Consider the following 14,228-nt stretch of genomic DNA (forward strand, 5'->3'; position numbering starts at 1 on the left):
ATTCAACACTCCATCATCATAATGCTTGAGACAGAGCAAGTGCACTCCCAACACAATATATTCACACTGATGCAGTTGTTGCAGCTTTCATTATTCTTGGCCATACACAATACACACCTGCCATGCCAACACTGTTCAGACAGAAAAACCTCTGATAGATTGATGTATTAATCATAGCTCTGCATCTTTTCCTGTCTTTGTGTGCACCAGGGCACTTTGGCTGTGTGTTCCATGGAACACTGCTCGAACCAGATGGTCAAAAGCAGCACTGCGCCATCAAGTCCTTAAACCGTGAGTTTGACAACACGAGTGTTGATGTATTTCAATTTTGGACATTTCAAACACATTCAGTCACTCTTTAATATCCTATTAGATGAGCCACTTTTTTTTATTATTTATTTTTTACCTCAGTTAAAACTGGTGTAATTTTTGGATGTTAAAATATTTTCTCCTATCCCAGCTTAATAAGCAGAGACAACTATAAGTAAACCATGTGTGGGCTGACTTACCTGAAAAATTTTACTCTGTGGTTCTGTCAAAACATTGCTCTGTTTGTTTGAGCATACTGGCACAGTAACATTGGCCCAACCAATGTCGTAAGTTTGGGGTGGGATAATCTGTTTGGTGACCAGTGGAAGACTGGGGAGTGTTCTGGAAACCGGTTTGAAAACAATCAGTATTTTTGAGATTCCATTTGATGACACTAGTGGCACATAAATTACATACTTCAGCGTTCAAGTGTTTTAGGCATTCCATTTTGCATTTACCATAGTAAAATCACTGTAACACATGGCTTTAAGTAGCTAATTACTTCAATGAACTCTCTAAAACAACCCAAAAATCCCTGAAATTATTTTATAGAAATAAATATACCTCATATGTCCAACAAAAATAAAAAAAATTATAAAACTGTGTTCATCTGTATTTTAGTTTTGTATGTACAAAGTTATGCTGCCCATTTGTTTTATAATGGCTCTATTTCCAGTTATCTCTTTACTGAGATATGATGTGTGACATGAGGCTGTTTTAATATGACTGCGTGATGATGATGAATGCACAGCAGAGGAGCCGTATCACATTAGAGATGCCTCTAATCGTGTAACATGTCACTCTGAGCACTTAGATTTATGACCTGAGCTTTGTTTTTTTTTCTCTGTTTGCTTGTAGAATTAAGGCTTGTTTCAACAGGAACTGTTGCCCAACTATAAATGTAGTCCTTCTTACTTTTTAGCACTGAACAGCATTTTAACAAGCTTTGTTTTTCGTATTTGTTTAGTAATCAAGTCAAAGGGTTAGAAAATACATATTGAATAAATAATGAAAGAAATTGATCAAATAAATGCTTTGGAGCTGTTCCCAGATCAGTTTTAGTCTTTTGAGGATACCAGCAGTGATCTGTGTTGCATAGGATGCCTCATCGCTCAAGATCAGTCTACTGTAGACTAAACACGTATACACAGGCCTTTTCTTTTGGTGTGTTATTTTACCGATAAGCTTTCTCCCTCTTAGTGAAAGGTTAAACATCTGTTTAATCTTCTCAAAATGTGAAAGCGCCCCCAACAAGATTAAAGGGAGGCACAAAGCTAAAATGGCAGGACCAGTGGAGACTGAGAACTCAGCTAGTAATGGCACGGTCATGTCACAGTGGATTAAGTCGCTGCTCTGAAACTGAGCAGTCCTCCCGGGTGAAATATCAGGCCGTGTGTGATAAAACACTTGATAGTGTTGGGGATAATTTATATGTCATGGTGAATGGTTCACTGACAATTTGGCAGGTTTATTGAAACGTATAGCAGGATAGATTTTAAGTTCAAGAGTCATTTGGGACGGCCTTGTAAACACAGGCGGGGTAGCATAACGGAGAAATAAGTGGGCTGATACCAAAAATGTTGCAAGTTTGAGCCAGACTTATGAGCTGCTTTGCCATATCAATATTATGCCATTAAAAGAATCCCCCCCCAACCCATACACACACAAATAAACTAACAATTATCTCATTATTTATTCAACTTCATGTTGTTCCAAACCCATATGATGTTCTTTCTTTTGTTGAACACTAAAGAAAAAGTGTAGCAGAATGTCCAAACTGCTATATTCCAAACAATAAAAGTATAAAATGCCCACAGGCTGTCAAGCTCCAAAAACAACAAAAAAGCACCATCAATATCCTCACAAAAACCTATTACATGGCTTAAGAAAACTTGCATTTGAGTCTTTTATGGTAAGGTTAGGGGCCGTTCAGACCAAACATGTTCAATAAAAAAAATGTAAAAAAGCTAGATGCAGTGCAACGAATGGAACAGAATGCAGGTGTCTTGAGAAGCATTTTTAAAAGTTGTTCTTTAAATTTAATACATTTTCTTTCAAATGTGGCACCAATGCACAAGATGCTGAAAAAATTAAATGTGGCATAACAGTCATAAACATCAGTCTAGCGCATGTTTACATAGAAAAACAATTAAAAAGCATCTGTAAACGGCCCCTAATAGTGCTTTTTTGTCCTCTTTGGAGCTTGACGGCATCCATCCCCATTCACTTTCATTATATGGAAAAGAGCAGTGTGAACAGTCTGCCAAACATCACATTTTGTGTTCCAAGGAAGTTTTTGAACAACATGATGGTGTGAGTAAATAAAGTCTTTAAAACTCAAACCTGTGAAACTCAACCTGTGAAAATCATGTTGCATGCAGGAATCACTGATATTGAGGAAGTATCTCAATTCCTGAAGGAGGGCATCATCATGAAAGATTTCAGCCATCCCAATGTGCTCTCTCTGCTGGGAATATGCCTGCCCAGCGAGGGCTCACCTCTTGTTGTGTTGCCGTACATGAAACACGGTGATCTGCGCAACTTTATCAGAGACGAGACTCACGTATGTGGTGCCAACATCTCAAATTTATATCAAATACTGTCTTTCAATGGAACTTAAGTGTCAGACTGTTGTTACATATGTATGATGTACACTACAGTGGACAAAACTTGAAAAGATGGGAAAATGCCTTGTTATATTGTTTTTATATGTATTTATTTAAAAAATATTTTAATTCCCACACAGAACCCCACAGTGAAGGATCTGATGGGTTTTGGGCTACAGGTGGCTAAAGGAATGGAATATCTTGCCAGCAAGAAGTTTGTACACAGAGACCTTGCAGCCAGAAACTGCATGTGAGTTTATCAACAAATCTAGTGTATCTCTTTCTGTGCCAAGTTACATAAAATTGTTTTTGAAGCCCTGTATGTGCCTGATATATTGTATGTATAGTGAGTGTGATTTTCTTTTTGTCTCATGTGACATGTTTGTAATATCCTTCTCAGGCTGGATGAGAGCTACACAGTAAAGGTGGCTGATTTTGGTCTGGCCAGAGATGTGTATGATAAAGAATACTACAGTGTGCACAACAAACATGGGGTGAAGCTGCCCGTCAAATGGATGGCATTAGAAAGTCTTCAAACACACAAGTTCACCACCAAATCAGATGTGGTGAGTATCTTTCTCACATTAAACTGACACATAATTTTAACAAATAATATTTCAGAACATTGTAATAAGCATTTCTTTTAAAAATACATTGATGTTTTATTGATGATGTTTCTGTGCTAAATTGTTTATGCGTGAAACAGAATTACTGTAAACGGGACCTGTTTTTCATCTGTTCAAATATCAAGCTTTTCTTCTTGGTATATTCTATTGGTACTGCAGTGCATCTGAAAAAAGATCCATTCTTATGGGCTTTAAACTACTGGAAAAGAATCTTGCCCGTCACATGTTTTTTATAGGTTGTTTGTTTCAAAAGTGAGCTGCCTATCTAGACAGCATTTTCTATACATCATAGGTACAATCAATCATTCGAATCAAGCATTTTTGGGCATGTGTGAATCAAGCATTTTCGCATTTTCATAGGCATCGAATCAAATGTTTACAGTGTGCCTATGGTGCCCAAAAATGCTGTCTAGGTAGGCACTTCACTTGGTTTTGAAACACTGTCTAGTTTTCAGATTTTAGTCAGTCCTAATTGTAATTCTACTGATGGCACTGGCAACACAATTCTTAAAAAAACTATTCTTATATGCATATGTAAAGTTGCATTCGAAATGAAGGTATATTTTATTTGGTCTTATTCTACTGACAGACCTTTTCACCTGAATTTGCTGAGCAGTATGTTGATAAAAAGTGACAAAAAATCTGCCAATGGAACTAGACATTCTCTGGATATTTAATATATTATGTAATTTTGCTTCTTTAGTAAATGATCATACTTGAAGAATATTTACATATTTTCACCAGGAAGGACAAAGATGCTCTTTTTTTTTTTTTTTTTGCCTATAAGTATCCAAGCCTATAAACCACTGTTTGTCTCTGAGTCATTCTGACTGAATTTGTATGTTTGAGTTCATTAAGTAGCGGTATCTTTCTCCATCACACTGACTCATGCATGTATGCACATGCTAGGTTCAAGGTGTGTCGTGAGTCATGTCCTGTTTTCTAACCTGCCTACATTCAAATAAAATAGATGACTACACTCGGCCATTTCTGGGGAAAATCATTTCCCGACATTTCTGTAAATACTGACTTAACTCTTTGCTTAAATGGATCAATGTGTTCAGCATTACTTCTCTTTGGCATATTGTATGCCTTTTTGTTGGCCTCCAACAATTGATGACATGCTAGAGTCACCCAAAGTTCATGCAGATGACAGCTGTTTGGATAGGTGTTCACTTGCTTTCCTATTACATTATTGTTTTTTGTTTGATCTTCACACAGTGGTCGTTTGGCGTGTTGCTATGGGAACTCATGACCCGGGGTGCCCCACCTTACTCTGATGTGAACTCCTTTGACATCACAGTCTTCCTCCTTCAAGGTCGAAGACTACTACAGCCAGAGTTTTGCCCAGATGCACTGTAAGCACACACACACACACGAGACATTTAAAGTCCTGATATACTTCCGGAGTAGTTCTTCTTCGTTCAGGGGTTAAAAGAAGTTCAAAAACAGCTGAGCAACAACATTAGGACACCCGCCACACTGCTGTGGGAGGCGTTTAGAGGAGCGTTTAAATATGAGGACGAACAAGACTACATGTAAAACCTTAACTAATGTGATATTAAAATGTGTTATCAATGACTTTATGCCTCATTATATGAGTAGAATTCACATTAGATCAGTAAAAGATGCTTTTTTCAACCACTCGATTATTTAAAGTAATATACATGCAATAGAAAATGCGTAATTTGTCTTGTTTATATTCATGACGCTAATGTGCTAACATGCTATACGCGGCCATAATATGCCCCGATTACACTCTGTTATTGTCATTTATGATGACACTGATACTACTGCAAAAATTGGTGTATAAAAGTGTATTAATGGGCTGAATAATGACAAAAGATTGATGATAGGCATATCTTACTTTTGGCAGATGTGTGAATGACTTTCGCTGCAGATGGCACATGAGTGAAGCAACATATAAAAAAAATTAGAAAAATGGGCACTTAAGAGATTTGATTCTTTTTGTAGACTAATTAAACAAAAACAATGCATGACATGTTCTTGGAAAATGTTTCTACGCGAACAATCGCACTGATGTAGGTCAGTTTGCACCAGCTCGCTAATAACTGCACACCGGTGTGTTCATGTTGACTGATCTTAACTGACTAAACGCTGTGAATGGGAATTAGCTGCCAGCCTCAAGAATCTACCGATGATATGGACCAATGGCAGCGAGGTGTTTAGCAGCCGGCAATACATTTTCCTGAGTGTTCGCCCAGGCAAGCTGTCACGAACCACCGTAACAAACTCAAAAACACGTTTTTTTTTTGTTTTTTTTTAGATTTAGTTCTAAATAACATCACACCTGTTTGTTCTTCAGTTTCGTTGGAAGTATATCTGGACATTTAGCCTAACAACTACATAGGGAGCTACTGTACCTTTTAAGGTAACATCTTAACTGTCATGGAACTTCAAAAATTATCAATTTGGAATGTTCTACAAAGGCAGCAGCACTTTGTGTTCCGCATGAAAGACTCGAAATTTTATTTCAAAACAGTTTGACATTAGCATGTTGCTAAGCTAATGGCGCAATACTCTAATAACTGGGTTCATACAAGGTGCTTGAAGTACTTGAATTTGAATTTTTTCAAATTTAAGTCCTGGAAAACCCTTAAAAATTGCCATTTTTACCAAGAGGTGCTTAAAAAGTTCTTGAATTATAAAAAATCTTAAAATACGTCGCTTAAATCATTTAATAAATTAAATGTATTTATTTATTTTCTGAAAAACATGACGACAGACTACTAGACCACTAGACCACTGCTGAAGCAGGCAGCGCATAGACGCCACCATCACGTGGCACCTGTTACTTTTGGCAGCGCTGTTCAGAATGGGTCAATCACAATCAATTGTTACTGGAGGATTTAAAAAAAACTTTTTATAGATACTGCTGTCGCGGATTTAACAAGTATGAATCATTATCTGTTTTAATTAAAAATTACTCTCCAGAGTGAAAAAATTAGATGAGATGTAAAACGTTCTGAGATTTGAATGCAGATCAATGGAGGATTCAGACTAGCGCCCCCTTGTGTAAAGAAAGCTTTGTGTCTCACAAAATAGGATATTTCTGACAGCATTTGGGTCAGTATCAAAATATGTTGACAAACATGTCCCTTGACATTTTCAGTCATGAAAAAGCTTTCAAAAAGCAGGAAAAAAAATTGAAAGGTATCATTCTATAACCTAACCTTTAATGATATGAAATAGTTTGATTCTGTTTTGCTAATTTTTTTTTTTTAATATATTTGAAATTGTCTATTGCCTAAAAAAAATCCTTGTCCCTTTCATCTGGTACACCACTTCTATGACATGTTAAGTTATTTATGTGTTTATTTTGTACTTATTTTTAATACAAGCATTAGTTCAAGGCCAAACAAGTGTGCAAAAAAGCAAAACAAAATTATTATTAATCATTTAAATAATTTAAAAAGAATGTTTGTCCCTTTATTTTATGGCATTGGTGTTATCAATATTAAAACCTTTTTTTTTTTTTTTTTTTTAAATACAAAATGTTGTAGAAAATAATTAAGGTCAAAGTTCAGAGGCTGCATAAATATGCATATAGTGATTTTTCCCAGCATGTTAAAAAGTTATTAATTCACATTTTAACTAATATTTTCACACAAAAATATTTGGTTTTGTACCCCATTGAAGCCTCAAAATGTGGTGTTGTAACCCATTTAACCCTCATTAGTGTTAACTTAGTGTTAATTTGCTTCATTTGTGAAACACAATTAAATAATAAAAGAACAACAGCCAAGTTGTCCTTTATGAATAAAAATTAATGTCATCATATTACAAAATGTTTACCCTTAGCGTTTATAGGCAAAAACTGAACTGAACAGAAAATGTCAATATTTTTTAAGTTGGAAAGTCACAATTTTTTGAGAATGACCCATTTGCAGTTTTGGTCAATTCCTCACATAAATCTGTGGTGTGACTTTAGAAAACATGGAACATAGCACATGAGTCATATAGACTACTGTTTACGGACCCAGTTATTCACTTATGTTGGAAAGCAAAGTGCGTTTTAAGGGAGCACACTACAATTGCACATCAATTTCGTCATAAATGAACAAAGAATTGTTACTGAGAATATGTAGTTAAAGATGCTCATTGAGATATGTTGTACTTGTAATAAGTGGTGTTTTATAAAAATAAATTAACTGAATGAATAAAATATTTTTATTTAAAATCAACAAAGAATACATTTTAAAGACATCTCAAGCATTGTCCTTGAAAACAAATAAAATTGTGCTTGAAAAGTCCTTGAAAGTCCTTGAATTTAACTTTGAAGCATCTGTACGAACCCTGTAATAAGCATAAAAATAAATAGCACTCACAAGTACTGGGTCAAATAATTAATTTGAATTTCATTGCAATTAAAAAACTATTTTTATCGATTTAGCTTTTAAATGATGCCTTAAAATGCTGCCTTCGTAGACAGTTCACTAGGTTTTGGAACACAGCACCACTTTCTGTCAAAATACACATACTCACATGACACACACTTCATTGTGTCTCTCTTGGGGTCAGCCATGGCGCACCAACACAAGAGCATAAAACAGAGAGCCATTGTTAACCACCCTCAGATTCAGTCAAGCAGTAGTAGTTCATCAGAACTCTTGGCCAACTCAGCTATGCATGACTACCTGAGCTAGGCACACACTGACTCCCTGCTCTGTCTCTATGATATGAGTCAACCACAAAACATTCTTCACACACTGCATTCTAATAACCAGCAGTGGCACTCTGAATAGAGATATGTGGGTCATCACTCCCTGCCCTTATGGGCCGCACAATAAGCTGTCAGGCTTTCATTTCTCTCAGGTCTTCATGGCTCTGCTCTGCTCACTAGACTATTGCAGGAAAAACAATGGAAAGTTGTTCTGAAATGCGATGAAGGTTTTCACAATAGGTAATAAATTTCAAGGCACCGGTGTCTCGCACTGCCAAAGCAAACAGCCGATGAGAATGGAAAAATTATAGAACTTACACTCCACATGACTCTTTGCTCATAGTAAACACACATTAGTTTCCATCAACACCATCAATGTATTTGAGGTTTAAATCTTGAAGTCTCTGTGGCACAGTGGTGTCCAACAGTGGTCCTCCAACTCCTGAGCCCTGTCTGTAATAGAAAGTTCCTCTTTGCCCTTGAAATAGGATTATGCACCATCAGCCTGTCAGATTCAAATAGGTATATGATATGTACCATAGTATAATATTTATTATAAGGCACCATTCATATTTAGTCATTCATCACCTTAAAAGCAACAGCATTCACAACACTGAACAACACTGGTATACTGAAGAAGACATTTTTGACTGAAATTATGCTGGAAATAATGTATTTATCAGGAATTGACTGGATCACGCAAAGTTGTCTTTATGCCAAAAAGCAAAGTTGTTTCATAAATGGAGCAAGTTATTATGTTTTGATAAAAGATTATAAAGACAAATATTTTATTTTATTTGGAATAACATGCACAGATGAAGCATTTTATGCTACCAACATTTGATAATATCCTTTCAATCTCATACCCACATTAACATGCTAAACCTTTCAGAGAGTTGTCATGACTGAAATTACTTAGTTCAGGCATGAAACTCTGAATGGCACAAGCTTACAGGTTCTTGGAACTTGCTATCTGTTAGCCAAGCAGCTCGCTCACATGTAGGTAGACTGTGGCTATCTGCTTTGTTACAGCAGTCATGAAGCTGCGTTCACGATTCGCAGCAGAGCGTCGACACCAGCGCCGAGCGCTGCTTTGAACTCACCATGAAAAGCGCTTGCAAACAAACACGTCTTATTCTGCGTTTTAGTGATAGTTAAGATTTGGTGTGCTTCTGTGGTAATTACAATGCATCTTACATAGGCTGAAAAAAAATCATAAGTCCCATCTGGGCTTGATTTGTACATCAAATAATTTATTTTCTTCTTTTATTTACTGAGATAACAACCTCCACGACTCTATCATAGGAGAGCGTGTAACGGTCAACTAGCATGTTATGATAATACTGCCCAAAAATGTCTATGGGACTGCCGCGTTATTCTATTTTATGCTAAGCTTGTAAGCTCCCTTTATAGAAGGGCTCTAGCATTGCTGTGTGTCTGTTTGTGGCATGTGCATCAGTGTAATGACTCCAGGCGGACACATTACAAAGGTTTCACCCTTCACACCAGTGTTTATGCTGTAGTAACAGTAAATGCGTTAATCGCAATTAAGACAAATTAACTCGTTAAACTTTTTTAATTTAATACGTTAACACGTTAATTCTAACAGCTCTACTAATTTGTAGTTTGTTTTCTTTTCATTGCAGATACAACGTAATGATCGAGTGCTGGCACCCTAAACCAGAGCGCCGCCCCACTTTCTCAGAGCTAGTGTCCCGCATTGCTGCTATCTTCTCCAGCTTCAGCGGCGAGCACTACATCCTCCTCAACACAACCTATGTCAACATCGATAAGATGACACCCTACCCCTCTCTCATCTCCTCTCAGAGTAACCTGGACCGCGACTGCTGCACCTGAAAGAAAAGGACCAGACAGAGGGAGGGACAGAGAGAGAGGGAGAGGAAAAGGACTTATTTGCTGTTTCTGAAAGACACTGGACTCACTGCCAGGGATAGCTTTCATCATTAATAGAGGAGGATAGCTGCCCAAGGACACTGTGAAAGACTTAAAAGGCACAAACACTCCCTTAATCACTGTAAATAGATTATGACGAACAGTGACCTGTGGAGTTGAGGTTCTCCACTCAAGCATGAGATGGTAGTGCTCCCCTGGGACAGAGACTGAACTGCACCTGTAGCAAGTCCAGGCTTAGATTGACAGCCTAGAGCGGTTGCTGTAGTAAAAACCATTGTTTCAATGGTGGAGTGTCTATGTAAGGGTTTTTTTTTTTTGAAAGACTTCAGTGAGCATTTGCTCATTGATCAATTGTCACCCCATTTTGGTTTCATCTGTTCATTGTACAGTTGTATTCAGATGCTTCTTGAAGTCTGTGCCCATCTGATTCATTAATACTTTTAGAAGACGCTGTCCTACCAAACGACTACAAGACCATTTCTGATTGCTCAATCAAGAAAAGCTTCAGTTGCATTGTGCTCTCTGGGGTAACTTAGTGTATGTTGTTCATTTTATTTTCTGTGAAAAATGTAATATAACGTTGTGCATGCATTCGTACTATGAACTGAACGCAGCATAATGATGAAGTTATCATTGGAACACTGGACAGGTTACATGTGAAATTTGCCCTTAAACCTGTCAATGTTCTTTTGTGGCTGTGTACTTCAGGAAAAGGGCATTCATTGACCCTTTGCTAAGTTCCGCCCCCCTTGATTACCGCTGCTCATGTAACTGGTCCTGTTCGACCTGCTCCACGCGGTATTTTAACCGGCGTCTCCGGCATGGGAGGCGGGCATGCTAACGAAGAGGCTAAAGGCTACAGCCTCTAGCGTCAGTCACTAGTGTGCCTCTTGAGGCCAGGGGAGTGAGGTTTACATATTGCACAGCTACCTAGCAGCTGGCTCCCGTTACACTCGCCCCCCTAAACCTCACTCCCATCCAGGTCACGGCACCATTTAAACCGGTCCTGCTCGACCCGCTCCGCACAGCATTCGAACTGGCGTCTCTTGCATGGAAGGCGGGTGTGCTAACGTGGAGGCTAAAAGATACAGCCTCTAGCGTCAGTCGCTAGTGTGCCTCTTAAGGCCAGGGGAGTGAGGTTTAAATACTGCACAGCTACCAAGCAGCTGGCTCCCGTTATACTTGCTCTGACAAGCTTTGCAGAACTTCCCATAGGAATGAATGGGAGATTGTCGTTTTTGGCTAAATATTCTCATAAACAACATTGATAATATTCTTACGTGGGCTGGAACGAAGAGTGACATTACTACTAGGCCTACATGTAACCTACTCACCTTTTCTGCACTGATTGTGCAGGAAAGTGCTGAATAAATTTGTTTACCAGATGTTTATTTTAAAATAAATTGTTAAATTACATAGTAATTTGATTGAAAACTGTGGAGACTGTGAATCAGAATCGAGGCAAACAATTATCGTCATTATCGTCAACAAAAAGTGTCATTTGATGGCGATTATACACCTGAAAACATTAGTGTAATTGGACACAACTGCTAATAACATCTCATAACACACTCACTATGATGCTGTAAACTCTTTATTTACTATCGCCTTTATTAAGACCTAAATTAATTAACGTTAAGTTTAATTTAATTTACCTTGGAGTAAATGTATAGGTGTCCTTCTTGATATTATACATGTTCATTTGAGGATGAGGAATTATACAGTTTAATCCATAGCATGCTCTTCTCAAGATTTATTACAAATAAAATGAAAAAGAAAGAAAAAAATTGTGTTTCCTCTATCTGTTCCAGGTGAGGCTATTACAAGTGACCCAGCAACAAAGTTTTTTACATTTTGTACATAATTTCTATAAAACTCTGCTTAATACTGGTCAAACACGTATTACTCCCGTAGACTCTCGTTGGGAAAAGCAAGCGCTTGTCAGAGAAATGTCGAACTGCAATAGTTGTTAAAATAGAATTGGTCAGAAACACTTTAAGGGCGGGTCTTACCGAATGGTCAGTTAGACAAATGCCTCTTTATGAATAATCTGTTGCTGTTTTCTTGCTTTCTTTCTTTTGTTTTTTGTTTTTTTGTTTGTTTTTTACAACCTTGCCATTTTAATCTTTGCAAGAAGACTTCTATATTTTTATAGAATCTGTTTAACCTTAGTGTCAAAGCTAGCATACTACTAGGCCTACATGTAACCTACTCACCTTTCCTGCACTGATTGTGCAGGAAAGTGCTGAATAAATTTAAAGTCAACATGAAACAGCATTTACAATGAATTTTACTCACTTTATGTGACATGATTTTGAGTGAACAAGGATATTCAAAGAGAAAAAAGTGGGGCAGTACTTTATTTTATCCATTAGGAATTGATTGGGTCATGAAAAGGGGGTGTTCCCCTTTGCATACCAGAATGGAGCCAAGTAATTGAAGAGAGGTTGAAAAATAAGGGGGCTTAGTGACATCAGCCGAAAGGTAAATTAGTGTCAGACTCAGAGGCGGAGAGAGAATTACATTTTGATGAAAGATCGCAGACGAATATTTCCTTTGGAATAATGTGGATGGATTAATTGTTCTCAAAAAGACCAGGAATGTGCATTAAAGGTGCACTCAGTAATTTTTTCCTCATGTAAAAAGTTTTACTTTAAAGAAATTAATTGTAATTTTGAAACGTATGTATAAAATCATGAGAACACACATGAGATTGAGGCTCCAGTCATATAAGTAAAAGCTGTTTTATTCTACATGGAGAGGGTCTCCTTATGGGGGCTGCCATGTTAGAAGCACTTGACCATATGATTACTACTACCATATAATTACGTTATTAGACATGTTCACTCAGGGATTAAATTAATCCTGGCTGACTGTGAATTGTGAACTTCTGCAATGGCATCGACAACTGAAAACTATTGCGTTTGAATAATGCTGCATCCAAGCCACAAAGTGTCAGTGTAAGACCAAGATGACATATTTAAAAAACTGCTGAGTGCGTCTTTAAGAAAGTACTGTATTCATGTTGACTTTAATATGGTTAAATGGAGCACAGAGGACTTAATTATTAGTATCAGATTTGCCAAAACATTAATAAACAAGAGGTGTCTGTAGAACTATGTGAATGACAGTAACAGATTACATGCAGGCCTGGAAATTGCTTTGTAGGGAAGATGACAATGAATGTGTGTTGCCATATTGGACTACTGGTTGATGTAAATAATTTTTCTCACTACCCTTCTTGTCTGACTCACTGTGTGTTACATGTATATATAGCCTATGAACACAGTATACAATTTAGACAGTTTGGTACCAATCAAATAATTCATTAGGTCAATCAACATTTCAATTTTATCTCTATGCGAGCTAAAATACTTGTGTACTTGTTACAACTGAACAATAACAGGTTAAATCTTAAATAATTTAGTAAAACACTTTATGTTTGACCCTTTACAGTATCTGTCTGTTTTTGTCTCCTTGTGATGTCCCTATATGGAGAGAGAAATGACTCAGAGATGGTACATACTGTATTTCAATATTTCTGTTGTTTCAGTGACAGTAATAAAGTTTTCACAAATTATGTGTACACGTGTTTGTGTGTACTGCATAAATATAACTGTAAATACTTATTTATGCTATCTGTTATTTTCAGAAAATTCCCTATATATGAGTCCTTTGAGTCTCACTACATCCCACTGATTCTTAGTGTGAACTTTAACCATGACCTTCTGATTACCCTCAGTGCTCGACCCTCAGCCATTGTCGTCTAGACAGGCTTTTTAATCTCCTCCTTTATGGTCTGTTCTTGGAAAAAAAAAAAAAAATGGTAATACTACCTGTCTGAAAGGAGTACTCTGGCTAAATGAATGAAATATTATGATTTGCTGGTATCACATGCAATGCATACATCCTGTAAGATAGTTAACCATACTTTCCAGTATTTAAAGACTATTGAAGAGTACTGCAGTATGATTTCTCCCTTAAGGAAGAACAATTCAGGTAATATGCATTAAATGTATTTAAAATACAGGCCTGAAAATGCATAATGCATTTGGTGAATTGAAAATGTCATGCCTAACTTGAATATCT

At 37.0% G+C, this 14,228-nt stretch overlaps 1 protein-coding gene across 1 annotated transcript in view; it reads left to right on the plus strand.

Annotated features, from left to right (window-relative positions):
• Positions 1–13,712, plus strand: part of LOC127436260 (hepatocyte growth factor receptor-like) — a 78,389-nt gene extending 64,677 nt beyond the window's left edge. Inside the window, exons 16-21 of the mRNA XM_051690306.1 lie at positions 211–291; positions 2,691–2,872; positions 3,056–3,165; positions 3,316–3,481; positions 4,763–4,899; positions 9,872–13,712. Coding sequence (XP_051546266.1) covers positions 211–291; positions 2,691–2,872; positions 3,056–3,165; positions 3,316–3,481; positions 4,763–4,899; positions 9,872–10,082 — 887 coding nt within the window. The 3' untranslated portion in view covers positions 10,083–13,712. The remainder of the gene's footprint in view (positions 1–210; positions 292–2,690; positions 2,873–3,055; positions 3,166–3,315; positions 3,482–4,762; positions 4,900–9,871) is intronic.
• The last annotated feature ends 516 nt before the right edge of the window (positions 13,713–14,228 follow it).

Source organism: Myxocyprinus asiaticus, chromosome 46, assembly GCF_019703515.2.
Source record: "Myxocyprinus asiaticus isolate MX2 ecotype Aquarium Trade chromosome 46, UBuf_Myxa_2, whole genome shotgun sequence".
NCBI lineage: Eukaryota > Metazoa > Chordata > Actinopteri > Cypriniformes > Catostomidae > Myxocyprinus > Myxocyprinus asiaticus.